This window comes from Suillus fuscotomentosus (genome assembly GCF_016647785.1).
Source record: "Suillus fuscotomentosus strain FC203 chromosome Unknown F5891scaffold_4, whole genome shotgun sequence".
NCBI classification, from domain to species: Eukaryota; Fungi; Basidiomycota; class Agaricomycetes; order Boletales; family Suillaceae; genus Suillus; species Suillus fuscotomentosus.
This window is the reverse complement of record NW_024539516.1, coordinates 126,777-153,400: the sequence shown is the minus strand read 5'-3', so window position 1 is coordinate 153,400 and position 26,624 is coordinate 126,777. Positions and strand designations below refer to the sequence as shown.

Sequence of the window (26,624 nt, the reverse complement as noted above, 5' to 3'; positions counted from 1 at the left end):
GTTCTCGTCTGGGTCGGGTGGCATTTGAGCGACTTCTTAGCCTATGCTGAGAATAGGTTCACAGGTTCACTTGAGCTAACGCATCCTAGCAACGCTTTCATGAAATCATTCATCGCTCCAGTATGGAACAATAAGCAACGCCCATGAAGATCCGATATGACTCTATATATCCTACGGTATGATGCAACGGGTCCACGAATCGCGAGCGTCGGAAATGACATTCGCCTAGCTGGACCGCGCAGGGAAAACCACCGGTCGCACGAAGTTCTCTCTAAGGCAAAGGGAAATTTAGCTCCTCGGGCAATGTGTAGTCGACCAGATACGTACGCCGAACGGTACCTTCGTAGGTACGTGATCGCATGGTTCTCGATCTCGTCAGGAGTCACGCCTACAGTTTCCCAATCGCCTGGAACGTCTACGTCATCTATATAGCGCCTCTCGACCTCATCAGGACTAATGAGCGGCCACCACGGTGCCTGAGCAACCTTGGCAAGGGCCAACGCAATAGACTTGGGTAGCACGGGTGCACTCGACGGCGGTGTGTATGTCAAGGAAGACACCATGTCTAACAGGTACTCCGTCATCAACGTCCTTGGTCCAGGAAGGGAAATAGTGCCAGGAATTTGGGGGATCGTCATCAAATTGGTTAAAGCTTGAGCGACGTCCATAACCTGTCAACCCACGATCAGTTTGAGAAGGAAGATCATGACCATGACAGGGTCAAGATTTACGTGAACTGGTCGAATTTTAGTTTCTCCGTGGTTGAGCTTCCACCAGATAGGCCAACCTTGACACATTTGCCTGATCAACGGATGAACGATAAAGCGGAACTTCGAACCCACTAGCCATATTATTCAAGAACTTGTCCTCGCAACCATACATTTGGCCGGGGCGGACAATAGTGGCAGCGGGGAACGCATCCCTGACCCGTTCTTCGCCCTCAGCTTTGGTCCGGTAGAAATGCGACGGGGAAGACGTGGAAGCATTCAGATGAGAAACATGTACAAGGCGTGGTACTCCTGCTTGTGCCGCAATTTTTGCAATCCTCTCCGCTCCGCTAACATGAACGTCAGAGTATTTAAAGTTCCTGAGATGAGTAGAGTGGGGTAAGTGCGCAGGTTGACACAGTATATTAAATTCAAAATGTACTTTGTTTCATATTGTCGGCCGACAAGGTTGTAAACAATGTCGGAATGCCTTAAACACTCAGCAATTTGTTCGTCATTCCGGATATCCCATTCCTGAAATGAATTTGAGGTGGTTACGATTGGGACATGGAAGCAGATGCGACGCTACCATGGAGACTATCTGGCCAAGGTCGCCCATTGGTTTGAGGTGCCTCTTCTCGTCCTCCTCGCGGTAAGGCACGATGACTTGTGTACCCATTCGAGCTGTAAAGTGGAGTGTTAGTAGACGCCAAAACCTTGAGGTGATCCAAATTAAGCTTACCAAGTTTCGAGACGAGATAACGTCCGAGAAATCCAGTGCAGCCAAAGACGGTGACAACATGGCCGCTCACTGCGCTGTAACCAGGTGTCCCGGACGAAATAATTGGTTTACGGCCAGGAAGCGTCACCAAGTCATGCAAAGTACGCTGCAGAGTCAACTCAGTCACTACAGGTCAATAAGAACACTTTGGAGGTACACTGACCTTCCCGCGTGATACAGCTACGCGCTGAACACGTAGAACATGGGATGCTGAAAGCATAGCTGTCGCCGACGATGGAAATAGCAGACTGAGCTGCAAGGTAGCGGCGGAGGAAAGCTAACCGGAATTTTCCGGTCGTGTGATTTGTGGACGGTCGACCCGATATGTAACTTTTAAGTCCACATAACTTTGACATCACTTAACGCGAAAGCGCGCATCTTATCTTACCATCAATGGTCCAGGGCAAAACAAAGGGTCTTCATAGCAAGGTTTCATCGTCAAGACAAGCTGCTAAGGCCGCTGCTAACCCGAAAAAAGGGAAACGGTACATCCCACCCAAAAAGACCGCTCTTGTCAGGCAGGCTTCCATGAGGCAGGTAAGTCTTCGTCTTCTAATGAATTACGAGTTTCATTGACCATTGCACTGGATATGTAGTCACTGACGGCCAAGATAAACAAATCCATCGAACAGCAAATGGTATCTGCTGCATCAGCCGGCAAACTCTCGATCATGAAAAACACCCTCGATGCGTATGTCTGATAGTTCCCGTATACGTATTTACCCATATTCTGCGCAGCGAACCACCCAAGGTGACTCCGAGTGGAAAAACCTCCAAGTCTTGACAGTTCGTGTGCTGTTGCTGGTATGTTGCCCACAAATATTTTACAAGCTGTACTTACAGACCCCAAAAATAAATCAGGTGTGATTTTACGGATTTGACCCTCGAGTATTCCGTCGGGACGATAAGGCTCCGCGTGGCCAATCGACATACGCAGTTCGCATGTCATTTGAGTGACCGGATATCAAGCAGCACCACAGAGAAGGTTGATGGACGACGGTATATTATAAATGACTATAGCATGCTTGAACAATTGCAAGATATAAACAATTGCAAAATATAACGATCAAGCAATAGTACACAGACAACTTAATGTCTCTGCATTGCAAATGAGCTAGGTAAAACAGCAGAGTCCAAGAAGAGCTAGTGGATGCAGGAGAGATGTATCAAATGCGAGGTATGACATGCAACTACGAGTATGCACCGAGTGTGAATGCAGACACGAATGGGACCCTACGAGAGACATGTAAAATGTTGATGCGATCGTGCAATGTCGGGTGAATGCAAAGCATGAGAAAATGATTAAATGCATGTAGAACGCTGGTGAGAGGTAAGGCAAGAAAAAAAATTGCACGTGGATGTGGGATGATGATCCACGCATGCGGAGTGAAGGAACCATCGAGGGACGTCCGACATTATCTCCAGTTACGGTCAAACGGCACTCCACTTCCGATTTGGAAGAGTATGCATTTGATCTCGTGGAGGGCATCTCGCTGCGTCTGAGACAAGAGATTAGGACGAGAGTCGACAAAGCCTATGACTTTGTTGATGGAATCCTCGGCTTCTGCGATGTTAACAATAGTTTCGCCCGCTGTAATAGGCGGTGCGGGTTGGTATACAACAGCCGGTTCGGTATATTGGGAGCTTGGATCTGAGTGCGTGAGTTGTACCCCTTGCTGCGGGTCTGTCACTTGAAGGTGCTGCTGGACAGGATTCGACAGTGCGGACAAATTCATTTCCGCTGCGACCGAGTCTGGCTGCCGTTCCTCGTGGCGTTGGTGCACAAAGGACTGATGAGATATGGGTTCATGAGCATTGCCCGGCGGCACCGAAGAAAGTGGCGTATTGGGAGCGGTTAGGTGATCCGTCTGTATAGCCCACATGCGTGGTAGGGGGAGAGTGGGTCCCAGTGGTGCTTGGGACAAAGAAGGCCCAGTGTCGTTTTGTGATTGCAAAGGGTGCGGAACTTCTGGCTCATCCTCTGACTCCATGTCATCGTCGCCATCAGCCATCGTAGAATGCTCTTCGGAATCGCGGCCATGCGCAACCTCAGAGCGACCCTCGAATGCGGGATTAAGGGGCGAAAGGACTGTATCTGTGGCGCCGCGCCTGTGCTCTTGGGCACCCGCGAGGCCACGAGAAGCCCGCAGAATCTTCTCGTGACCTTGCCAGACACCCTTGCGAATGTTATGGCGATGCTTGAAGTTCTCGACCCATCCTGAACTAGCTTTGAATCTCTCGTCAGGGATCTGCAAACTGCGAGCAGTTTCCTTAGCCTTTGTGCGAATGAGGTTATCGGAGAGTAATGTGTTTTGTTGCTGCTGCTTCATTTGAAGGAGCCACTCGACGAGCGCCTCTTCGACCTCAGGGAATTTTGAAGGCCTGAATACAAGTGAGATTTACGAAAGAATGGACAAAGGGGATCATTACCTATGCTTGGCCACACGCATGTCTTCATCCTCTGGGACATTCATCCATTTTGTTTTATTTTTCAGGATCTTGCTGATGGTGCTCCGCTCAACACCATACCGTGCTGCGATATCTTCCTGCCGTGCATTGGGGTTGTCTTGGTGGTAAATGCAGATGGCCTTACGGTCAACGTTAAAAAGACGTTGCTTTCGTTGCTTGGCACGTGGAATGACGGCGCCTGGAGGTGAAGGAAGGGGAAAGGCTGGAAAGGTCTGAGAGTTGGGGGCGGAGGTAGCGGATGAGATAGATGTGAGTGCAGATGCGACGCTTAATGCGGGCGAAGCAGAGCGTGGATTAGAGGTAGAGTAGGATGATGCGGAACGTGAATGCTGGTGATACATGGGAAACGGGGAATAGGGTGATGCTGACACAGGCGTGCTCAGGTACCGAGGTGATTGCAAGGGTATACCACCGGAACCCATTGTGAAAGACACTCTGTCAGGTAGTTGGTAGCGATTTGGGTCGCTACTGCTTGCAGGCGTCTGAGGGCGCGAAACGGCACTCCCTGGAGACATGTAGTAGGAAGACTAGTAAAGGAGGCGATGAGCCAGGTGAGATGATGAGAAAAGCACGAGAATTGACGTACCTCGTCGGCCCCGTGTAAATCAGACTGCGCGTTTGACGGTGCAGGTGGTCTGTCTCTTCTGAGACCAATGTGAAGGGTGGACTGTGCGCGTGTCTGCCGGCGCGTGAGCCTGGAAGGGCCGATGCTACCCGAAATTTGAGGAGAGAGAGCGATTGTCGCGGAGTGATTTCCATCATCTTCGGGACGCATGTTGGATGGTTGGGAATAATTGGAATAAGAGTCATTGGGCTGCACTTGCCCATACGATGTGGATGTAGAAGCATAATCTCCGTGATCTGGAGGACGATCCACCGCGGAATAGATGGATGATAGCTGGGTGGAACTCGTAGAAGAGTTTGAAGTAGACCTCTGCCCAGATAACCAGGCGGAAGACGCGTTTACAGGATTATCATCCTCATGTGAGCGTGTGCCAGGTGTGCTGGATGATGGGTAGACGAGTGAATTATTATACTGCGCTACGTTTTCCATCGATGCTTAAGCACACATCTGCTAGAAAAAAAACAGCCGCTGTGAGTGAAAAGGAAGAAAGATTGGGTCGTTGGTGAAAGGTTAAGCCTTTTTATGTAGCCGGAAGGAAAGTAGAAAATTGAACCGGCAGATCAGGACTTCGACTTGGATCGAAGCCACAAGCCTTGAACTGGCATGACGCCTGTCCAACACCTGTCAGCCCTTGATTCCTTTTTCGATACCCCTTGGTAGCCTTGTGTTTTCTTATGGTTTTTGTCAGCTGCTTCGTTTGTTACACTCCGTCAGATGCAAGCTATCTTTCAAAAACACGTTGAAATCGTCCACAATGTCCTAACTTGGGTCCTCAACATAATCCATCATCATCGCCATGCAAACCCGACTTTACGGATCCGGGAGGCAACCACGCCTCCGCCTCTTGTCTTTTAGCTGTGCACAACTTTAGCTGTGCACCACTTTTAGTCAGTTCTGACTTACTACTGCTTCTTGTTCTTTGCTTAAAACCAGATCTCATGACGTCGGTCACTTCGGTGACAATTCACATTCCAGGCTCCTCGAGATGAAATATGCCTTTTTGCGCCTGATATACCCTGTGGGCTTAGTCTCAGATCTCACTACGTCTTTATACCTGTGCTTTCAATCCGTCAACGCGTTTTCCTGCAGGCTTCTGAGTTAGCGATGCCTCGTTGGTCCCCTTTCGTGCTCTCAAACTATGTTATCCTCAGCGCTTGCTGAATTATGATTTACACACACAGGTTCGGATCTCCCATGGTCACACTGCATTGCCAGCATGTTTATGTTTCCCCATGGATACAACCATTAAGTATGTTCATGCCTCTTGTTCCGCGTCGTTAACTCAAAAGAAAAATAGCTTTGGATCCTTTTAAAGCGACGCAATCGCCACCCTCGGAAATGAATCACCTCGTGTTTTCTATCCATGAATGATCGTGGAATTGGAACCTTATGGGGCGGCCATTTATCATTGGAGCGAACTATCAGCATCTTCTGATGCGATCGTCTGGTGGCGGGGTGTTCTAGACAGGGGGCGATTCTCTTGGAGTGCCCTTGACACTAGCCGCTAAAGTCTCGGTAATGAACTTTATCGCTGAACTCTACATCTGTTTGACATTTTCCCCCCTGTCGTCTACGTTCAATACCAACTCCCAGCGGCTTTCACCCGCTTGACCAAGCCTAGATGTGGATGCCAGTCGTGTTATTGGATTCCTGTGGACCCTTTACTCTGATAACGCTACAGGTTTAAGTCACGTTGGATCTTCCATCTTCTTCATTAATGCTATTCGCGTTACCAGTAATTCCAGAATGGGGTATCTTCATCTTCGGTGCATCTATACTGTCCACAACACTTTGCGTTGTGGGTACTGTCCCACAGTGGAGCCCTGATCGCCAGTATAGCGGATCCTGCCTGGTGTTTGGGTCATTTTGTTGCCGTCTTATGATCACAATGAGACCAACATGTCAAAGAAGTACTATTTGCAGTGCCCTTTTGAACCCGATGTAGGCACTTTCTCACATTGCCAAGTCGAATTTCCACTGTAAACTAGGGCAAAGCACAGATACCAATCAGGCACACTACTGAATAGCTCTGACGCCTCTAAGCTCCATTCGACACGGGTATGTATGCTTCCCCTGATCAATGAAACTTCCATTATGATGTGCATGTTCATGACAAAATTCTGACTCGAAATGACTGCGTGGATCAAATATATCCTCCTCGTGTTTCTGCCACACGTTTCTAGCCTACGACATTTGCGGAGCTGCGGTGGGGCAAATCTACAATTCAGTGGAGAGTCTGGACTTGAAGATTGATGAGAAGTCCTTGGGCGTTAAGGCTCAGTCCGGTCTATCATATATACTGAAAAGCTGTGTCTCTATCAATATTTTATCCGAAGGTAATCTTATGTTATTCCTGTCTGTACACTGGCATGCACGACGAGTACTGAGTTAGAGTGCCTGCAGGTATAGTGTCACAATATTTTCTGTAGGCCCGATTTAATATAGTCAGTCTATGTATACTAGTACTGTCGCGAAAAATCTGAATCGCCTGAAACGGCCCGATACTATCGCGTACGGCCATGTCGGATCGTTGGTTTCCGGGACCCTGAAAGCTGAAACAAGATTTTGGGAACTTGAAGGACTCATCATTGCGACCAGATCAGAAACCACCAACGAAAGAAAACATCTTCGTCTTGTACTAGATGTTGATAGCGATCTAAAGGTTACATTGGATGGTGGCTGTAGCAGTTGGACATATTATTATGCACCAGACGATTGGATGCAAGCATAAACAACAGTAAGAAAAGCGCCAAGTGCGGGAACGGCAGCACGACCGGCCCTCGGTGTTCACAAGCAAACATCCACGAGAGGACGTCAAGGTCTCCGTAATGGCCCTGGTAAAGCGTAAGTTGTCGGATCCGAGCTGGACACACTGTGACCAATTGGTTGAATATTTGACGTAGATGATAGTCGGGCGTGATACCTGTGTCTGAACACAGGATATCATGATATGTACTAGTAGGCACGACTCAGAGATATATGTCTCTCATGCCTAATGCTAATAGATCTTGTAAATAGCCTGATAATTTCCGATTCTTTCCAGCACGTCTTTCATGAGTGCCTGGTCAAGTCGCCAGGTTCCGCCAGACCTGATACGGTAAATGGGATTTTTCCGCCAACTTATCTTGTCAAGTCTTGTTCTTGAGCACCTGCCATATCTGGCATGATGACATAAGAATAAGAAGCGAATTTTCTTGTACTTCCATTGCATAGCGATCGAACGTAAAACATTCAGCGCTAGCCAGTGGACAATATAATGCTTGACTCAGATCAGACAACTGGTGAGTCTCCCTAGGGTGCTTTACGTTCATTGCGGTAGTTTTCTCACATTATACATGGCTTTATGTTTCAATATAACGCAAACCTTTTCTATATATGGTGCTATCTACGGCTTACCGTCTCTGATGCGCCCCTTCTCCAGCAGAAACTCATGACCCACAAGTGCGCAGTGTCAAAATAAAGTAAACCCCGGAGCATAGCAGGAGCACAGGAATTGGACCTTTTTCAGGTTGTTGGGTCTACGTAACGCCGGGTCACGGACTGTCTCGGATGCGAATCGGAGCCATACGGGAACGCGACTAACATAAGAGACCGACTTGCGCCCTCGTACCATGTGTGTATAATACCATATCTCTTACCAATCAAACACTCGGACCTCTTGTCGATTATCAATGTCGAGTATCCTGAGGACTGCCCTTGTTAGTGCTGGTCCTGCCTGCCGCATTGGCATTCTTCACTCTGGGTTGAACCTAGCCCCTAAATTAGGAACTACGTTCGCAACACGAGCGCTCATTCATACTGGTCAACCAAACAACAACTCATTGACAGGGAAACGAATCAATGAAGAATCGCCCACAGGAACAGAGGGCTTCCATCTCAGTGAGGCTCATTTATCCATTATTGTTTCTCGTTACTGACGCACCGGTAATCCTTTTGCAGAAGACTCGGCTGCATCTAAGCAGGGTCTGACTACTCCTGATGCAGTTAGCACATTACCACCCACTATCGTCCGAGGCGATTGGGTTCTATTTCATCCTGTATACTCTCAGGAGGAGATCAAAGCAGTCGAGGTACTTCCTGCATTTCCTCCCTGATCACGCTTGATATTAAACGCGAGCTGGCAGGTTCTCCAAAAGGAAGCGAAAACCATATCGGACAAAATTGCATACCATCTTGTCAGGTTGACAAGGTGAGAGTCAAAGGTTCTTTCTAGTATCGTGCAAGTATTCACGTACATGCCAGATGGGGATTTGATCTAGTGTCTGGTTACAAACACAAGCCGATCCCTGCTGATAGCAAGATGTCCCTCGAAGAACTCAGAAAGGGCGGATATATCTTGGATGAGAAGGCGTGGTTAAGTGTGAGCATATCCATCATCAAGTGTTATTTCCGTTGTTTCATTACCGTTGTTTAGCGCATCCTTTTCTTGGAGACAGTTGCCGGAGTGCCCGGAATGGTGGCGGCGATGCTCCGCCACCTCACCAGCCTGCGTCTCATGGTCAGCTAAACTTCTTTTCTAACGATCACATTCTTAATTATTTGATAGCGTCGAGACTCCGGTTGGATACATACCTTGCTGGAGGAAGCCGAGAATGAAAGAATGCATCTAATGTGACTGGATTGTGTTTCGTGAAGTTGAACATAGCTGACTAGGCATTATCGTATAGGACCTTTATGACCTTGCGAAGACCTTCATTATTTTTCCGAGGCCTGGTTTTAGGGGCGCAGGGCGTGTTTTTTAACTTATTTTGTACGTGGCATCGAATCGGTCGGGATCTCAAACACATTGCTAACTCGCACTACCAGTCTTATCCTACATAATATCGCCCCGCACATGTCATCGATTTGTTGCATACTTAGAGGAAGAAGCCGTTTTAACCTAGTAAGGACAAGCTTCATTTGTATTAGTGCAACAACACTAACCAACTCAGTACTCGTTGTATCAAGGACATCGAATCTGGGCGTCTACCTGAATGGAGCAATATGCCTGCTCCGGAGATTGCCAAAGACTATTGGCGTCTAGACCCTAGCGCCAACCTACTTGACGTCATTTACGCTGTACGGTCTGATGAATCTACGCACCGTTTCGTGAATCACAGTTTTGCCAACCTGAATACCGAGACTGACGTAAACCCTTTCGCCATCCGGGAACCAGACATGCTTGTCAAAGGGCGCAAGCTTGGGTACGTAAATTATACAACTTTCATGATATTTCATCTGACGCCTGAACAGATTCTCGAGGGAGGAAGCCGAACAGTACGTGCAGGAGTCGCATCAAATGCTGGAGCACGGTAAAGCCGACTCGAAGTAACCGGCTAGTACAATCTCGGATCTCGGACCAGCCCACGGACCGTTGCATCCGTTATGCGTTAAACCCCCACTCGATTTAGATACATACATTACATACTGATATAGACACTGAACATTCTGAGAACAATTAGACTACCGAGCTAGACACCATGATAAACGAAATACATTGGGAGCGAAAATGCAGCCGACAGAACCCCACACGTGCATGAAGGTTTGAAAGTGTACAAGAAGATTTACGTCTATCCTTGTTGGTTTGGTCGCAACGAAATAAGGACGCTTAGCAGGGTATAAGGTGACCGGTGACCCCTTGTATATGATAATGTGCGCTCACAGACAAACCATAAAACCAGGTTAGGGTTTGATGACGTGATGGTTAGCCACTTTCTTGAACCCTGCGGCGCCTGCGCCACTAACACCGTCACGGGTGGTTCTTGTCTAGCGAGCGCTAGGCCTCAGCCACTTAACACCCACCCCCTTTTGCTCATGGCCTCCTTGCAGGTGCATCAAAGTGAACCACTTTTACGTGAGGTCGCATTGGCACATCCTGGCGAGTCCCTCGCTAGTTACGATCATTCAAGACGCCGGATTTTCATAGGACCCATGCCAGAGAAAGATGCATTGAAGGATGCCATCCAAACAGATTTGGATTCGTCCAACAAAAAAGTTACAAATCAAATTCTAAGGTGGCTGCATTCAAGTGACGAAAGAAGTGATGGGGGCGACGATTCGTCCACCTCATTCCTCCAAAACCATGCATACCGCGGTTTTCTTCGCAAAGGTGGGAGAAAGGAAGACTGGGGACAGGAAGCTGAGACGGATGAGCGACAAAATATATGGAAGCGATGGCAAGAAAGCGAATGGGGCGGATCCTTGAGACGTCACAAAAAGGACGCTGGCACTACCACGCAACGTTGGGTAGGGGGAAGCTTCGAAATCGGAAATGTTTTAGGTGTAAACATGCTCGACAGCCCCACGATATCGCTTCCACAGGCTGATCAGACTTGTCCCGAGGCTCAAACTGATGTCCCCTCCCCAACCGAGCCCCCTTCTACGGTCGGCTATCAAACGTTTGTCACAGCTAGGACAGAGCTTCCTCCTAGTGCAGTTCTTGACTCTCAAGCATCCATATCTCCTTCCCCGAGTCCCGAGCCCTCTTCTAGCGCAGGTCTTTTTACTACTGGCATGGCTCCCGAGTATGGATCCTCCGCTAACGACATTAGTGTTGCACCCCCAGAGGGCTCTCAACGACCTACTATATTAAAAGGAAAGAAGTCTTCGGCACATATGAACGCAAATAAACGAAAAACATTATTCTTCGTTGGTCGTGTAACCACTCCAACAGGCTCGGACTCCCAGCTCGCACCAGTTGGCTTGGACAAAGGGAAGGGGAAGGAAAGAAGCTTTTTTCATGCTAATGAGGAGACTTCCTCAAACTTGCAGCTCCCAACTGATGTCAACGATGTCCCCGAATCTCCTGCGGCTGTCCTTGCAAGAAGTGGAAGTGAAGTAAATGAAACTAGCGCAGGAGTTGCCTTGGAGACTACCTCACGCGAGCAATCACAGATAAAACAGCGGGAAAATACCGTACTCCGAGGTCAGTATCTTGAATTGTGTCATTAGAAGGCGTCCATTGATATACAGTTCAATCTCCATAGACCGAATGCTCGTCAGAGTTAGCTACACAAAATCCGATTCACTTCCTTGCCACTTTGATGAAGTCCAGAATCGCGCGACTCCTCATCTTAAATACGAGGATTGGGCTGAATTTCTGGTGGTCTGGCGCGGAGAGTGGCTTGAGCTCTACGAAGACTATGTGAGCCTATTTTTCCAACCTGCTGAGCCATGATGTGTATCCCATCAGACTTTGCCTGGGAAAGAGACCATCACTGGACATAAACATCTCGCATTCATAATACCCCTCAAACCTCAACGAACACATTTAACCCTTTATTCCTTCACCGACTTCACTTTCTGTATTTCGTGTCCGCGCGCGCCAGTCCGTAACAACCATACGAAAGCCAAAGCTCTTTTTGACCGCGGACGAGAAGGGACTAATGTGTTCATTTTCAAGTCGAAGTGTCGCACAAGGGCTATGGACTGGTGCTGGCAGTTATGGTCAGTACGAAATACTCAGGACACAGCTTTTGATCGAGCAGTCATTACAGGCGACATCTGGGAGGTAAAATACCCGCTTCTATTGAGCTCAGGTGCCCAGCCATCGGTACACGCTTTGATTTGGATGTTCCTGCCTTCGACGAAGCCAGTATTGACAAGGCTTATCACATGTTCAGCCGGAGAAATATTACCGATGCTGTCCGGAAGTCCATGGCTTCATCTTGCGGCTCCCATGAGGTTGCATCTTGTGACTGGAATCATGTAGTAGAACGTAGAATTGCGGCAGGCACAACCCTCCAGTTAGCATGGAACTTGGGGGCAAAACTTGACTGGGTTTGGAAGGAGGAAGACGTGATGGGCCAGCCTAGACCGTGGGCTGTCCTCTGTGGGTTGGTGATGCAACAGGTGAACATGATGTGAGACTCTTGACATATGATTCAGCTGATATCCTGCTCAGGGAACCAAACCAGCGCACCTTGAGCTTAGGCTTGGACAACACTATCCGGCTACAATTCACCTACCCGATGGGACAAAGGTACACGAACCTCCATGTATAGAGGGGTATCTCGATCGCATCAAACCCAGCAGTCAAGGTAAACAACATATTTACCTTACTTCGCATAACGGCCACCTTTTTACCCTTTGGCCCTCGAATTCTCACGCTCCTGTCCCTCCGAACGTTCATTTATCTCGTGCCCTATCGTCACACCATAATGAATCACTGGAATACACTCGAGCTTTTCGTGAGGCCGAGGTCACACGAGGGGCATCTCAAATTGCAGCCGCATTTGAAGCTTTTGACCTGCGGAATATTAGGCAGATCCGCAGGGCGACCCACGAAATCATCGATCATGATGCTAGGACCCATGCCACGGCTACTGTAGCTGGTGGATCTGTGGGAAACCAAGATATTTTAACTACTGACGAGGCTGACACCGGTGGAGCCGAGGGTCTTGCGCAGGCTCAGGATAAGAATCGGCTGCGTGTCAGACGCTGCTTCGAAATCGTTATGATATCTGGGCGCGTGATCCGGTTCGAAGTAAGAATATTTGGAGTAATTTGGTTCCTTGTTTGATTCTCTTTTTAGGCATATTCTTGCCAAACGAGTCAAGAATGGATCGACCGACTACGCGCACTTGTCGAATACTGGACGCAGCGACATCATACTGATGCTCGAGATGAGATGAACATATCTTACTCTACACGCCATCGTCCCCCCGTCACTCCGCGTGTTACTAAGCATGCGTGCTGTAATGGGGAGAAGATTTCAACAGCACCCGTTGTAGATGCTGAATTTATGCCTGAACTGAGCTCATTGTATCATTGGTGCATGCTGGACAGCTGTAGAAGCTTGCTCAAGAGTGGCCGTGCATTCATACGAAAAGGGTTCCGGGGACAGTACAAGTCAGTGATCGCCCGTAATGACAGGTCGCGAACTTACGCCTTTCTATAATGGCAGGCTCGTGCAGTTGTTCCTAGTCGCTGGACGTCTCCTCCAATACCATGTTTCGCGGAATTCATTTCTCCGTCATAAAAGCAAGGAGATCAATCTAATGGATTCTTATGTTTGTTCAGGGTATTTGGCTGCTCTTGCCTTGCAGCCAGGCGAGTATCACCCTGAAACTCCCAGCGTCCCCCGTCGTTACTTTGACGGATTCGAAGCCGATGATCCAGAAGAGGATATGCTCTTTGCTATCTGGTACCGCAAAAGTAGGGACGGAGCTGCGGACAACGTGCCTTCCCTCTCGGCAAAGCACAAGGTTGTTGTGTTCAGGATGAGAAGCAGGGTTGAAAGGGATGTGTGGTGTTGGGCACTAGGGTGCGAAATTGAGAAGCTCGTTAGGGCAAACAAAGAAAGGGAATCGAAACTGAGAGACGCCGGAGGGCTTGAGGAAATGTCTGTTTTCGAAGACTGAACATCGCACTACAGACTGTATATCGCACTCATATATCATGATGCCGTAGGCCATGCTTGTCAGGAAAACCCTTTCATTAGGATCCCTGATCCGTATAAGCTAAGTAAAGCCAGGCCAAGATTAGTTGCAGAGAAGCTAATTTACTCTATCACCTCATCATCGTCGACGTCACTGTCATCTTCATCCCGCTGAGCCCTTCTTGCAGCAAGTTTGGCTCGTTTTTCGAGACTACTGTCGGCAACCAGCATAGCTATAGTAAGCTTTTGACTGCAACCTGCGGCAGGGCACGACTTCCCAGAAGGAGGGCCTTTATTTATGTATTCCCGGATAGCATCTCCAGAGAAGGCGTGGCCACAAGTGGAGCTGCAAAAGTTGGGTTATATAGAACAAGTCCAATATGAATTCACTTACGATTTCAGGGGATTTACCAGCATCGTCAAGGTGATGGGACATTTGAAGTCTTGTGTGACTCCTCCAATCTCTAAATCGTCTTCGTCATCACTTTCATCACCCTCCTCTGAAGACCTTTGTCAGAATCCGTTACACGCAAGATGCAGAAACAATAACCTCGTGGTATAAAGTCATTGATGGGAGGTATGTTCTCGCCAGGATTTTGGACCTCCTATTTGAAAGGGTGAGTTGATGAGGCCAGTGAACCGTATATTAACGGACAACGTACAAAAATGCCTTGCTTGAACTGAACGTATTGATCGTTCAAGCCATACTTCTTCCGAGACGTTCTATCGCTGAATTCATCAATCCTCTTCTTCACCTCTTTCTCATAGAGCTCTACGGCACCCTCCTGTTTAAGGCGTCAATATCCCCAGATTCTCCATCAGGACCCACTCACTACTGGCTCGCCACGCATAAGCTGCTGGTGCATCCAGCTAAGAGCCTTCTCATGTGATTGCATCTCGTGGTCAATGTCAATCAATGTTTTCATGATATCATCAACCTCCGACAAAGCCTGAGTAGTCCGGGTGGTCAGAAAGAGCCCATAGTGAATGGTGACCGGTAATAACTCACCTGGTTTGCGTTATCTCCTTCCAAGACGTCTGCAAGCGAAGTAGCCACATCCTTCGCGAGGGCGAATGAACCCTGGTGAATCTGTTTCCGGATCATTTCCCAGTCCTGCGCAATGCCCGAGAGCTTCGTGCCTTCCTTCTTGTCTAGGGGCTGGTCATGAAAGTTTTCGATGTCAATGCGATTGTCCTCGTCATCATCCTCAACAACAGGGGGATCGTTGTCAGCTTCAGAGTCTCCTTGAGCGCGCTTTCGAGCCTTCTTTTCCTTCTTCACCTTGCGCCTCGGCTGTTCTTCCTCGTCGTCTCCACCTTCGACATCATCGTTGTTGCCAGCATGCTGAGACGGATAGTCCTCTTCTATTCTATCTGAAGAAGGTTCCCTGCGAGAACGCGCGCTCTTCCTCCTTGAAGAACTGGCCACCGGCATTCTTCAGCAGTATGTAACTTAGCGCGTTTGTCGCGAGTCCAATTTAGAGTTGAGGGCAGGCGTGTACGCGGTATAGTCCTGATTATGTCAGCTCACTCCAGCTTCTTCTGCAACTAGTGCCGAAAACAAGTCGAAAATGTTGTCTACACTGCGAGCCTGGAGTCGAATATCTCAGCCATGTAGGCTAACTCAGCTCTCTGCGACACCTCTTGCCACAAGGTCTCTTCTCGAATCGCGTCTTTTCAGTTCGTCGCCTTCCTTGTCCATGACACTCAATCAGACTATGCGACGAAAGCGTCCACAAAAAGCTAAAGACCCAAAGTCACCACTACTCGAGGTCTGCCCTCAGAGAAAGGGTGTCTGCTCCCAAATTTTCATAATGAAGCCCAAGAAACCCAACTCGGCGAAGCGGAAAGTCGCGCGTGTCAAGTTGACTACTGGGAAGACTATCATGGCATACATTCAGGGCGAGGGACATAACTTGCAGGAGCATAGTGTGGTAACAGTCCGCGGTGGACGTGCTCAGGACTTGCCTGGTGTCCGGTGAGTTTCTCCTCCGGATATGCATGTTCAATGTGCGCTTAAACTTTTCTATCCTAGTTACAAGGTCGTCCGTGGATCTTTAGATTTCGGAGGAGTAGTCAATCGTATGACTGGACGGAGTCGATATGGAGGTGAGAAACAGTGTTTTCTCGGGAGCTCACTATTAACCTACGCTCCAGCCAAGAAGCCCAAGAAATAGTATAACCCACTAAGCTATTCGGTCTCACTACTCCACCAGCGACGGCCTAGATTTCATCAATTTGCACAAGTCGTTATTCTAATGACTGAATATAGAGTTCAGCAGCATAACTCTATGAATGATTACAGCGTCCATGAGTTCGCTTGACGTTTGTTCTGCCGACCTAATCCATAAATTGTTCATAGTTCGTCCGATTATATGCAACTTTGCAGAAGCAGCGTTACAGATTTAACTTGATGAGTCCAAAACCAAGGCCTCCCAATCAGAAATAGGCTCCCCATCGGGACTTTCACCGACGTCTTCACAATTACCATGGACCCTGCTATCGATCGTCTACCCCTATCGCGCAAGTTGTTTTGGACTCAATGCGATGAATCACATAAATGGCAATATGAATGGCAGGAAGTGATTTGAGTTTGATGTCACTCGCGTGAGTGTCTTGACTCATCAAATATTGACGTTCGTTTCGGTCGTGCACATTCGCACTTGGGGGAATCGTCACATAGTGGTTTTCCTGCCCACGTTGACAGTCAGCACGGCTAACTACATAGCATTTGGAAGTCTCATGTTTCCTAAGTGGGTTTCCTCAAACGTCTCGAACTTGCTTTCAGATGATGGTTAATTTGGCACTTTCTGGCTTGTTCGCAGCAGCAAATGCCGAATTAACCACCGTCTACACTTTCATATTACGTTTCTGATGGCAAGCTCATCGTGTGGCTCTGTACAAGCACAAATGCATCTGCGTTAATAGCCCTCGAGATAATTGAAGTTAGAGATCTCGTCAAGAATCTACGAAAAGAATATCATACCTCTCGTTCTCAAGTTATGCCTCGGATGCTAAGCAATGTCAATCGGATAGTACAGCGGCGCTTGCTCGAGAAATCGGTTCCTGGCTTCGATACCAACAACTTTTGAGGCACGAAAGGCTCCCTTCGAGCCCTTTGCATCCAAAAAGCTGTTGGTCCTTGCCATTTCACCGGCAGTTGTGATTTGAGTGCTGCGTTACATATTTCACTCCGCTCGCGGCACGGCACACCTGTCGCGTCTCGTTAGACTCGCAGCGCTTTATTCGTAGATCCTTAGTGGGAAGATCCCTAGATGCCCGCAGATGCATACGGGGCGATGGAAATCTGTTGTGATGTTCGGTCCTGTATGAGCCTTGTTTTGTTAGTCCATGCATTTCCAGATGTCCCTGTGCAATACGGATGGACGCCGTATCTGAATGTGGCAAAGGGAGGTTAATCACTTTCGAGTGTAATTCCCGAGAGAGCTGAGGTCCTGCCAGAATCTAGCTCGTTGCATTTAACAGTTCGGTATCAGCGGTCAGGCACGGGGACAATAAAATTATTCACGAGTTTGGGAGTATGCTTTCCTTCAGTCGCGCTCGACGTTCGTGAGGCCACAGTTGTACATGGTCCAGATGCTGTTTCTACTACTTCTGGAAAGTGCGGCTGATTGAGCAGAGGTCCGCAAGTGTTGAAACGTTGACAGTGGCCCAGGCAGGTTGCATTCCGATAGAAATGACGCTGCTCATGCATAAAACATTCGCGTCGGGAGTGAGCAACAAAGGACTTGAAACATATCATGGACTCCCCAAGCTGCGGTACTTAGTACTACACTCGCAAGTTAAGGGCAAGAGGGCAATTACGCAGAAAGCTGACTAAGCCAATTATGTGGCTATGTAAGTATGCAAATTAGACTGTCCGAGTAATTCTTTGACGCAAAACGATGACAACAATTCTGCAAGCAGTTCGCCCTTTGCGTGCTGCTCGTTTTCTGCAGTCGGTGCGTTGGAACTCAAATGAAGTCCCACTCATCGATACTTCGCGTATGATTCAAAGGCCTGACTTCCAACCATCCACTCGCAAGTCGAAAGGTGCTGCCCTCAGACCCCATCTTGGCGTCGAGGTAGATCCGAACCATGGCCTTTGGGCTTTTTTCAGAAAGAAGGAAGTCGACGGGGAGATGGTATATGTGAGTCTTGAAGGAAGAGACACATTCCAAGATGATCCCGGTGAGTGTTAAATATTTTCTGTGTATTCTCGCGGGTTGCTCAGTTACTGTCCGCAGCGAGGTCATGGAAAGCAGCAGAACTTCGGCGAAAGAGCTTCAAGGACTTGCATACGCTTTGGTATGTTCTCTTGCGAGAACGAAACCTCCTTGCGGCCCAGAGAGAGGAGGCGAGACGAATTGGTGTCAGCAATCCTGAGAGTCTTGCTGGGATTAAAAAGGATGTTCAAGTGAGCACGCCATTTTTATGCCGGACTAAAGCGTTGAATCTTTTTACAGTGTCGGAAATCAATGGCACGTATAAAATACGTGATTAACGAGCGGAGACTACTTTACGAGAAGTATATTGCTGAATTGGAAGCTAAACGCCAGTCCTTGGCATCCAAGCCGAAGCCCACCACAACTGGCGTTCAACCATCTCAAGATAAAGAAAACGTCCCTCGTACGCGCGCTGAGAGGCTGAAGGCACGACGGACCAAGAGGCCGAGTACACCCATTACTGTGTGACGCGACGAGGGAGTCGCATCCCAAACTCTTGTACCATACTCGTAGTTACCCATAATATTGCTTCGACCGAATCTACCATCTCCTGTGATGTTTGATATTACTGCGACGTTGTCCATGATCCGCGTCGGCTTTGCTCCCAATCACTCATGGCTCGTGATATCTGACAGTCTCTGACAGAGGGCTGCTCGTACATCTCCAGTTGCCTTCTACCACGACGGATAAGGTGCTCTATAGCTGCAACATTGCGAGGTGATACAGAAGATGCTTGCGTGTGAAAGTTGTAGCGCACGAAGAGGAGAAATTTTGGCTGGGTCAAAACTGGTTTGGTACGGACCATGCGTAATGCACTAGAGGATCCATCAAGAAAGTTTGCATTATGTCCCGACTGTCACTTACCGTCTATAGAGTGCTAAGACCTCCTTTTGAAGTCCCGACTTTCTCAATGACATCGCAGACAGTCTGGACGTTGGCACTGAGTCTGCGTGGAAGTATTATAACTCCGGTAACTCATGAAATGTTGAAGTTTGGTTGCCGGTCATTCTACATTTTGTCATGAGCCATAATCGTGATGCCACTGTCGCTTCGTTCTCATTGTCTGCAGAGATTGATTTCTTTTCGCCGGCTTCATACAAGTTCAGCTTTGCGTTCTGAGGCTGGCATTTCCAATCCAGCCGACTACTGCAAAGACTTGGTACGGAAACATGATTATGAAGGTTATTTGACGTCCCAGCTATACCCTAAACGATTTCAAGGTGGGTATCTAGCACTCAGAGCATTCTATGTACGTGTGACGCTTTACCGGTGTTTAACTGTCTTTGACTCGCGCTTTAGATCGAGCTTGCCACGGTGCGAGAGGCGGTGTCCCAGACTACCTTGGGTCAGGCACGCCTAATGTTCTGGAGAGATGCCATGAAAGATATTTACAATGTGGGTGGCACTTTTTGAATACCGCAATCACCTGATGGTCTCTGTTAATGATAGGATAAGCCTCCGCGCCATCCTATTGCTCTTGCGATGTATGAAGCAACACGGGATAACCATTTGTCTCTATATCACTTTAACAGAATAATCGAAGCAAGAGTAAGCGATTCGTTTATGCGTTCACATATGGCCCTTATAGTTGTCTCACTCGAAGGAACAAGAACTTCATAACCAGATACACCTTACTCTGGAGTCCATGACATCCCATGCGGAGTCTACTTCATCAACTTTCCTCTATCTTCTGTTGGAAATGCTGAAACTCCCCTCCTCCACGCTTGCGCACGCAGCCTCGCATCTTGGGGTGGCTCAATCATTGACGACCCTCATACGAGCTTTACCTTTTCATGCTAGTAAGGGTGTTATGGTCATACCCGCGGAGATCACTGCCAAGCATAACGTCAATCAGCAAGAAATTTTCAGCAAGGGAAAATCGTCCCACGGGCTAGAGGATGCGGTGTTTGAACTCGCAACTGTTGCAAATGATCATTTACTCACCGCACGCGACATGTTCAAGGAGTCCGGGGGCAGGGTCCCACCGGACGCCATGCCTGTGTTTTCCGCTGCTGTACGTCGGATTTTTTCGGATTACTATGATGTTTGACGAAATTTTTTAGATACCAGTTGTGTCCATTCTATCGACGTTGGAATCGGTCAATTTCAACGTCTTTAACCCCTCCTTGCAGATCCGAGATTGGAGATTAGCGTGGCAAGTCTGGAGGAGTTACTATAAGAGGACTTTCTAAAAAGACATGCCGGCATTGCATCTTAGCACAATGTAGCGCCTGTAACGGTGTAGAACGTTGCCATTTCACGCATCTTTTCACTCTGAACAGCTTAAACTTCATGATACGATATTTGGTGGAACATTGTGATCGCTTTGGCCAAGGTTTTTTGACTTTCAAGATGCAGTGGTGGTTGAATTTAGAAGTCCGATGAAGTGCGTTCTCCGGCTGCACACCTCTTGACACCCAACCACATCATCGTAAACGCCAACCCCGTCAAGTCCCTAATCCTAGTCGTTAGGTTCCTTGGACGGAGTCAACTTGCGACTAGTGCTCTTTCTGAGCAGCTCAAGCTTCTGCCTACCGCAGTCAAGAACCCTTCTACCACACGCCATGCAACGCCTGTGTGGTATGTTTTCTGATCATTCTTTTTCTCACTCATAACCTGAGATTTGCATAGATGAAGTCATCGAATTGATCTTCTACGAGCTTGACGACCCGACCGCTTTGACGCTCACTTCCAAACACTTTCATAATGTGTCCCAAGACCCCTACGTTCGAGCCCACTACTTTCTCAACCGTTATGGCCGCATGGATGCTATGTTTTGGGCTTTAGGAAGAGGGAAGATCATGTCCGACAAAGTCATCGACGTTTGTCACTTATTTCTCTCACTGCGTCTCAGCGCTTCACGGAGCCTAACTGATTATATGCGCTCCCTTTGTCTAGATCCTAATCAGTAGTGGCGCATATGTATCCAGATATCTTGTCCAAGTCGCCATACACCATTATTTTAGGTCTGCAAATCATTTCATAAAGACCGCATGGGTTCGCAACATGTCGATTCCCGTTTTCGCTCATTTCATGAAGGTTGCTTGCGGGTTGTTCGATGAAGTACCGTTGGGAAAGAATGAAGATGACGGTTATTTCTTCGCTGTGTTTTTAAAGGAGAGTAGGCTTCCACCAGATATGAAGAGTACAAAGTGGGAGACGGTGCGAGATATTTTTGGCAAGTATAAGGTGCGCGGCGTCAATTTCCTTAATGGTATGGTTTCCTACGATTCGCTTTAGTTTATCCCGTTCAGCATGAAGGTTGGTTTCTGGAACGTCACAACCAGTTTGGGTATACTCAAGGCGTCCTCGTATAGGACCCCCTTATGGTGCAGTTACCGATTGCTCTCGCTATCGAGCCAAGATTGCTTCCCTATGCTGAAGCCAATGGATTTCACATGGACACCAAGGTAATCTTGCCTTTTAACACATCCACCACTAATACTAAAGAATTTGATAGTACCGCGACTTCGTCTTCCGTAAGATGTTTGAGAAGATGGCGCTCAACAACGGTGAACGGTCCGATGACATTCTCAGGAATGTACGCGAGCTGCGGCGTCTTGATGCTAGGTGAGAGCAAGCAGTCTTGTTACAATAGTTTTTGCATGCTCAGATACGTATTCGCATTTCGTGGTCCTGTTTACCTGCTAGGATGTTCCTGAGTCGCACAGTAGCAGCTGAAATCTGCATGGAATCAAAGAGCAATGAGTCGGCTTACCGTGCACTTAAGATCCTCGATCGCACCAAGGAACTCCTATTCGATCTCTCGTACGTACACCACCTTTTGAGATCGACGTTCATTCACCTCTCATTCTTACTTCTCTGACCCATAGCACCGTCGTCGCTGAGTTAATCAAGGTGAATTCAGAATGTACTTTGTGTGGCTTTGACTTGAGCTCGGTTTTTAGCTATTTGTCAACACTCGTTCTATCACTTCCGCCTATACCATCAACGTTCTCAGACATCTATATGCCGATTTTCCTAGTACAGATCCAACAGTCCGCATTGTCATGCTCCTCACAGCATGTTTGTCGGATAATGTCCTGGTCCAGCCAAACCCCTCAGGTACACTGAAGAGCAAATTAGAACCCCTGGGTCTACTCCCGTTGACGAGGAGGGATATTGTGGACATCTTAACCAATCCATTTGTTGAGAAACATTCAGCTCTTGTTGACTTCGCGAAGGACGAGATGAGTCTCAGTTCGAATGATATCAAAGACATCCTTCAAGAAGTTGCTGTGAAGTGCCTTAAGATTGGCAGTAAGGTGAGTGTTTGGACTAAAGATTGTGGTGGGCCATTATTTTGACGACTTTAATAAATAGGGGAAGACGCTCAAGAAACTCGTTGACTGTCATCCATATCTTCATGCGGTATTGCAAGAAAATGCGGTTCAGTGTTATGCGATAAACTTGGACGATCTTCCATCGTATGACGACGAAGAGGCATGCGCTACATATGAAGCCCCACTATGTAGAGATTTCAACACCAGCTCGAAAGCCACACGGAATAGCTCTGGGGCTGCTGGCCTTCATTCGGCAGAGCCGAACGCTTCGGGAGATGCAATTGCTACAAATGGTCGCGAGATGGACGAGGATGAAATTGGGAATGAAGGACTTGTTCAAGCTGAAACCGGGAACACGTCAGAATTGGTTAGTGTACTGTTGCTTTCAACGTTGAAACGTTTGCTCACTACGTTGCAGGGGATCATCGGTCAAGACACATTGTCCTCTATGATTCGACAGGACGAAATGGCTCCCACACGTTCTCGCAGGCGGTCTTTCTATTTCAGCTACTTTGGATCTGACACCACCGGAAAGCTCGGGTACCCAACAGGTAATGATTGAACCTTGTGCATATACAACCACGAATGTTCATAATGCATCGCAGACTTCATTCCAGTTGGTCGATGGGTCAAAGAACGATATCCGGTCCGAAGTGCGATGGCTGCTACGTTCCTGACACACGCCGTGATCAACAATAACACTACGGTCGGTGCGGTATTCCCCTGAGGAATGATCCCTCTGACACAATAGCACAGCTTCTTCATGTATTTTTCACATGCAATACCCCCTCAACTAACTATGTTTCAACATCACAACATGTACCTGTAACACTCAAGCATTTCAGGCTACTTGCACGCCTTGGAAAAGCACCGGTTAGCATAAATCGATGGTAGGGTGTAATTTTTGCTGATTGTTTCTGAACCCCTACTAGAACTGGTGTTTGTACCACGAGATTGAGAACGGCGCCGAGTTTTATTTTTCTGAAGAAGACTATCTTTCGAAGCAACCACCAGCAACGGAACCGAAGCGGTGTAGCAAAGTGAAAGTGAAGTCGAAGGAGACTAGCCCCACCATCTCTCGTTTATCTACCCAGGCCGGTCCGTCGAAGGTTCAAGTTTCTCCACGCGCCACTAAACGGAGACCGCGGCGCTCTGCGGCCGCTGTCATGTCTTATGTCATCCCAGATTCTGATGATGAAGCTATCGTCGAGGATGATGACGAAAATGCCGTTGTCGTCCTCATGACAATGCAGGCAAAGAAGCGGAAGGTAGAGTCAAATCTACAACGGTGGGTCAAGCATCTGTCAGTGTTGCTGGCCGAGGAACAGAAAAAGGTACCGTTTTTAATCAATCAACTTCTCTTCAAATGTCAACCTTTGTTTCATAGTACAAGGAAAAACGCAAGCGTCTTGAGAAGAGTGCACCTCCCGAGGGAAGACGTCGCGTTGCAAAGGTAGTCATTCACCCTCTCTTGACCTGGCCCTTGTCTGACAGACGTCCAAATTTAGAGCGAGTTTCATAAATCATTGATGGTCAATCTTCGCTCTCTACGGAAACTTGACCTAGATAAGCGGAAGCAACTTTATGGCCCAGACGCAGCGGAAGATGATTACTTCACCGAAGATGATGGTGATGATGAATATCGGGAACGGACAACACGCGCTAACAAGAGGCGCCGTGTGACCACGTAGCTTTTAGTCTGTCCATTATGTTTATATCATTATACGCGTGCTCGCCGCACGTTACGCACATACTAATATCGCATCGCATCACACTACCCACTACGTTATATTCCTTCTGGAAAGTCGTTTAATGGATGTTCAGATGACATGTAGCAATCTGCTCAAATTCGGTATCTGTAGCGCACAGAACGATCACCCAACCTGATTCTCTCTTCCTCGGTTTCATCCTTTGATTCGCCCTTTGACAATAAACGATCTCGCCTCTTGTTCTCCATACTCATCATGACCCACAAATATGTGGTCATTACGATTGCGAACAGGAGATAGCCGATGGCTATAAGATTGGGTGTGCGGTACAGGTGACTGGCCAGTGTGGGCCTGTAGATCAGACAGCCTGCAATCGCTCCGATATCGCCGACGCTGATTTGAAGGGCTACCGCAACTGCACGTTTAGCCTGACCAGAAACGTTCTCCCCAGGCCAACTTTGACATGTTATGAGCTGATGGAGCGCAACTGGAGTTACCTAAACAGACCTCAGAAGAAGCGAATTGCCTGTATACACGCCGGCTGTATCAAATCAGGACATATGAGCGACAAAGCCTCGAATAATTTTCTGCGACTCACCCGCTGCGAGGTGTACTCCAAAATATTGAAGACCGGCTGTTATATGTATGAGCACGCGTTGCGCCAAACGACTGGTCAAATTAGGCAACTTACGTTTCGTGCAAGTGATGAGAAGGATATATCCTTGAGGTTCATGAGATAATTGAAGTGCGTGGCAGAAATGCTCTCACCAATGATGGATACAATTGCAGCTCCTATGATAAACGGCGCTCTTGCATTGTACTTGCTTGAGAAATATACTGTGGTCCATATTGAGAAGCTTGCGAGTACATTCGGGGGGACGGTCATCCTTGGTGTGAATCTACATCAACATTGGATCAAACTTCGAGATCAAAGGCACTTACAGTTGAGCCTGCCATGTCTCGAACCCGAGTCCCGCGATGATTGTAGGCTAGAACAAACAGTCAGGCATTATTCGTAATTTCCTTCGATGACGAACGTACCAGGAAAAGGCTGAGCGAGTACAGTACAAAAGAGAATCCATGGAAGAGGAATGCATATGCCCAGACTAAGTGATCGCTAAAAGCATCTCCGACGGACGACCATTTGAAAGTTTGGTCAGTCCCCGCATCAGAATCTGCTCGCAATCTATCTAGCAGGCGCGTTTTTTCTGTTTCAGATAACTGTAAAAGTTGACGTTTGTGGGTGACAAAACAGAAGGAGAACACACACAAATTTGGCCTTGTGGGACCAAGTGGGCACAATGAAATATGCGATAAGGGAAATGACCGCTGTCAGTAATCCTTCAAGAATGAATATCCTTTTCGACGTTGTGTTAATGAGGTAATGCATGAGAACACGACCATACCATTGCCAACCGCTTTTTCCGCCCACACCATTCATCAATCCAATGCAATACGCAAATATTCCTTCAGAAATTTAATCGAACTGCAGCCATCTCCAGAATGTCTGGCATACCTCCAAATGCCCCCGCCAATGCCGAACCACCGAAGAAAATTGCAACTCGCCAACTCCGCTCGCGTCTATACAATACGAAAGCAGTTAAGCCCCGGTATGCATAAGAGCCCAGAATTGTGCTTCTCACCTCAGGTAATATACTGAGAAGACGTATATCACACCGGGAAACAGCCCAGCTTCCGTGGCACCAAGTACTGACGATGGGCAGGCAATGAGCATCAGCATCTCCAGAGTCCACAAACACAAGCCAACATACAGAATCTGATTCCAAATAATTCGGCTTGGTTCTTGACAAGACCCTGGCCGATAGAGACGATACCCCAGGCAAGAGTCAATGACGGGAGCCAGACTTGTGGATTACAGTTCTTCAGTCTGCACAGCGACGATAACAAGTTAGATTCCTCTCTAGATCAGCATTGATGAAAATTGGTATCACATTATCTAAGGGAAATGAGGTTAGCTGAAGAAGTGAATTGAAATTTGCGGCACATACATTGGCAGGGATCTCGAAAACAATATAACCGACAAAATATATGGCCAAAGCGGTGTTATAACTAGCAGCAGATACACCGAGATCCTATGATGTAGAACGAACATCACATGTCAGGCCCAGGGTTCAAATCACAAAAAGCGTAAATCACCGCACAGTTGTCATTCCATCGAGTCTACATGTTATGTGAATCGTCAGTAGTGCAAGACTCAAGTACATATTAGCTTTGCTTACTTCGCATTCCCGATGTTTGACCTTTGAAACATCATGAGCTCACGATGTGGCAGCTAGAGTCAGATAGATAACAAACCTATCCAGGAAACTAAGGAGGTAAAGCAGAGTGAAAACAGGCAGAAGTCTGCGGTCGACCTTGCGCAAAAGTCTGTGATCCTCTACGGAAATCTCAGGCTGGTCCTCCTCAACCACGTAGTTCTTTTCCGATACAGACATAGTAAGAGCG

At 47.8% G+C, this 26,624-nt stretch overlaps 11 protein-coding genes across 11 annotated transcripts; 7 read left to right on the top strand and 4 right to left on the bottom strand.

Annotated features, from left to right (window-relative positions):
• Nucleotides 1–1,773, bottom strand: F5891DRAFT_1002352 (39kDa subunit of Ndufa9, NADH ubiquinone oxidoreductase). Its single transcript, XM_041360243.1, has 8 exons — nucleotides 1,652–1,773; nucleotides 1,450–1,594; nucleotides 1,297–1,391; nucleotides 1,150–1,241; nucleotides 843–1,087; nucleotides 732–787; nucleotides 328–671; nucleotides 1–271 (listed from the first exon to the last, which is right to left on the bottom strand). Exons 1-8 carry the CDS (start codon nucleotides 1,706–1,708, stop codon nucleotides 226–228), a joined length of 1,080 nt encoding a protein of 359 aa, XP_041232018.1. The 5' UTR covers nucleotides 1,709–1,773; the 3' UTR covers nucleotides 1–225.
• A 60-nt stretch (nucleotides 1,774–1,833) lies between these two features.
• F5891DRAFT_1002346 (uncharacterized protein) lies at nucleotides 1,834–2,552 on the top strand. The gene is made up of 3 exons (XM_041360242.1): nucleotides 1,834–2,025; nucleotides 2,085–2,292; nucleotides 2,350–2,552. The coding sequence occupies exons 1-2, from the start codon at nucleotides 1,882–1,884 to the stop codon at nucleotides 2,187–2,189; spliced, it is 249 nt and encodes an 82-aa protein (XP_041232017.1). The 5' UTR covers nucleotides 1,834–1,881; the 3' UTR covers nucleotides 2,190–2,292; nucleotides 2,350–2,552.
• A 5,701-nt stretch (nucleotides 2,553–8,253) lies between these two features.
• F5891DRAFT_1125389 (AOX, alternative oxidase mitochondrial precursor) lies at nucleotides 8,254–9,893 on the top strand (the record flags this gene model as incomplete). The annotated part of the gene is made up of 10 exons (XM_041363965.1): nucleotides 8,254–8,461; nucleotides 8,522–8,652; nucleotides 8,707–8,771; nucleotides 8,825–8,942; nucleotides 8,997–9,080; nucleotides 9,129–9,193; nucleotides 9,250–9,332; nucleotides 9,389–9,464; nucleotides 9,514–9,765; nucleotides 9,815–9,893. The coding sequence occupies 10 exons, from the start codon at nucleotides 8,254–8,256 to the stop codon at nucleotides 9,891–9,893; spliced, it is 1,161 nt and encodes a 386-aa protein (XP_041232016.1).
• Nucleotides 9,894–10,492: 599 nt separating this feature from the next.
• On the top strand, nucleotides 10,493–13,923 carry F5891DRAFT_1125388 (uncharacterized protein; the record flags this gene model as incomplete). The annotated part of the gene is made up of 7 exons (XM_041363964.1): nucleotides 10,493–11,486; nucleotides 11,548–11,705; nucleotides 11,754–12,007; nucleotides 12,058–12,412; nucleotides 12,465–13,046; nucleotides 13,095–13,435; nucleotides 13,467–13,923. The coding sequence occupies 7 exons, from the start codon at nucleotides 10,493–10,495 to the stop codon at nucleotides 13,921–13,923; spliced, it is 3,141 nt and encodes a 1,046-aa protein (XP_041232015.1).
• A 54-nt stretch (nucleotides 13,924–13,977) lies between these two features.
• Nucleotides 13,978–15,437, bottom strand: F5891DRAFT_1137449 (uncharacterized protein). Its single transcript, XM_041364831.1, has 6 exons — nucleotides 14,950–15,437; nucleotides 14,774–14,890; nucleotides 14,603–14,725; nucleotides 14,491–14,545; nucleotides 14,335–14,440; nucleotides 13,978–14,286 (listed from the first exon to the last, which is right to left on the bottom strand). The coding sequence occupies exons 1-6, from the start codon at nucleotides 15,373–15,375 to the stop codon at nucleotides 14,064–14,066; spliced, it is 1,050 nt and encodes a 349-aa protein (XP_041232014.1). The 5' UTR covers nucleotides 15,376–15,437; the 3' UTR covers nucleotides 13,978–14,063.
• A 203-nt stretch (nucleotides 15,438–15,640) lies between these two features.
• On the top strand, nucleotides 15,641–16,117 carry F5891DRAFT_1181843 (uncharacterized protein; the record flags this gene model as incomplete). Its single annotated transcript, XM_041366071.1, has 3 exons — nucleotides 15,641–15,918; nucleotides 15,976–16,049; nucleotides 16,098–16,117. 3 exons carry the CDS (start codon nucleotides 15,641–15,643, stop codon nucleotides 16,115–16,117), a joined length of 372 nt encoding a protein of 123 aa, XP_041232013.1.
• Nucleotides 16,118–17,834: 1,717 nt separating this feature from the next.
• Nucleotides 17,835–19,127, top strand: F5891DRAFT_1161526 (mitochondrial 39-S ribosomal protein L47 (MRP-L47)-domain-containing protein). The gene is made up of 4 exons (XM_041365258.1): nucleotides 17,835–18,131; nucleotides 18,188–18,357; nucleotides 18,407–18,981; nucleotides 19,031–19,127. The coding sequence occupies exons 1-3, from the start codon at nucleotides 17,846–17,848 to the stop codon at nucleotides 18,632–18,634; spliced, it is 684 nt and encodes a 227-aa protein (XP_041232011.1). The 5' UTR covers nucleotides 17,835–17,845; the 3' UTR covers nucleotides 18,635–18,981; nucleotides 19,031–19,127.
• On the bottom strand, nucleotides 18,588–19,127 carry F5891DRAFT_467660 (uncharacterized protein). Its single transcript, XM_041371925.1, has 2 exons — nucleotides 19,031–19,127; nucleotides 18,588–18,981 (listed from the first exon to the last, which is right to left on the bottom strand). Exons 1-2 carry the CDS (start codon nucleotides 19,081–19,083, stop codon nucleotides 18,732–18,734), a joined length of 303 nt encoding a protein of 100 aa, XP_041232012.1. The 5' UTR covers nucleotides 19,084–19,127; the 3' UTR covers nucleotides 18,588–18,731.
• A 75-nt stretch (nucleotides 19,128–19,202) lies between these two features.
• F5891DRAFT_941242 (isoprenoid synthase domain-containing protein) lies at nucleotides 19,203–20,358 on the top strand (the record flags this gene model as incomplete). Its single annotated transcript, XM_041374330.1, has 5 exons — nucleotides 19,203–19,415; nucleotides 19,466–19,561; nucleotides 19,616–19,714; nucleotides 19,770–20,180; nucleotides 20,230–20,358. The coding sequence occupies 5 exons, from the start codon at nucleotides 19,203–19,205 to the stop codon at nucleotides 20,356–20,358; spliced, it is 948 nt and encodes a 315-aa protein (XP_041232010.1).
• Nucleotides 20,359–20,730: 372 nt separating this feature from the next.
• Nucleotides 20,731–24,140, top strand: F5891DRAFT_1125382 (uncharacterized protein; the record flags this gene model as incomplete). Its single annotated transcript, XM_041363963.1, has 15 exons — nucleotides 20,731–20,746; nucleotides 20,798–20,988; nucleotides 21,065–21,355; nucleotides 21,407–21,427; nucleotides 21,484–21,576; nucleotides 21,627–21,736; nucleotides 21,818–21,938; nucleotides 22,075–22,431; nucleotides 22,490–22,816; nucleotides 22,868–23,000; nucleotides 23,055–23,155; nucleotides 23,206–23,322; nucleotides 23,382–23,783; nucleotides 23,837–23,902; nucleotides 23,958–24,140. The coding sequence occupies 15 exons, from the start codon at nucleotides 20,731–20,733 to the stop codon at nucleotides 24,138–24,140; spliced, it is 2,529 nt and encodes an 842-aa protein (XP_041232009.1).
• Nucleotides 23,888–26,557, bottom strand: F5891DRAFT_1238073 (major facilitator superfamily domain-containing protein; the record flags this gene model as incomplete). Its single annotated transcript, XM_041369673.1, has 16 exons — nucleotides 23,888–24,614; nucleotides 24,666–24,699; nucleotides 24,757–24,792; nucleotides 24,850–24,879; nucleotides 24,927–25,045; nucleotides 25,101–25,147; nucleotides 25,200–25,379; nucleotides 25,429–25,516; nucleotides 25,565–25,625; nucleotides 25,675–25,739; nucleotides 25,802–25,868; nucleotides 25,931–26,075; nucleotides 26,111–26,251; nucleotides 26,321–26,339; nucleotides 26,399–26,419; nucleotides 26,475–26,557. Coding segments are annotated over 16 exons (1,458 nt in total), but the record flags the coding sequence as incomplete, so codon positions are not given.
• Between the last annotated feature and the right edge of the window lie 67 nt (nucleotides 26,558–26,624).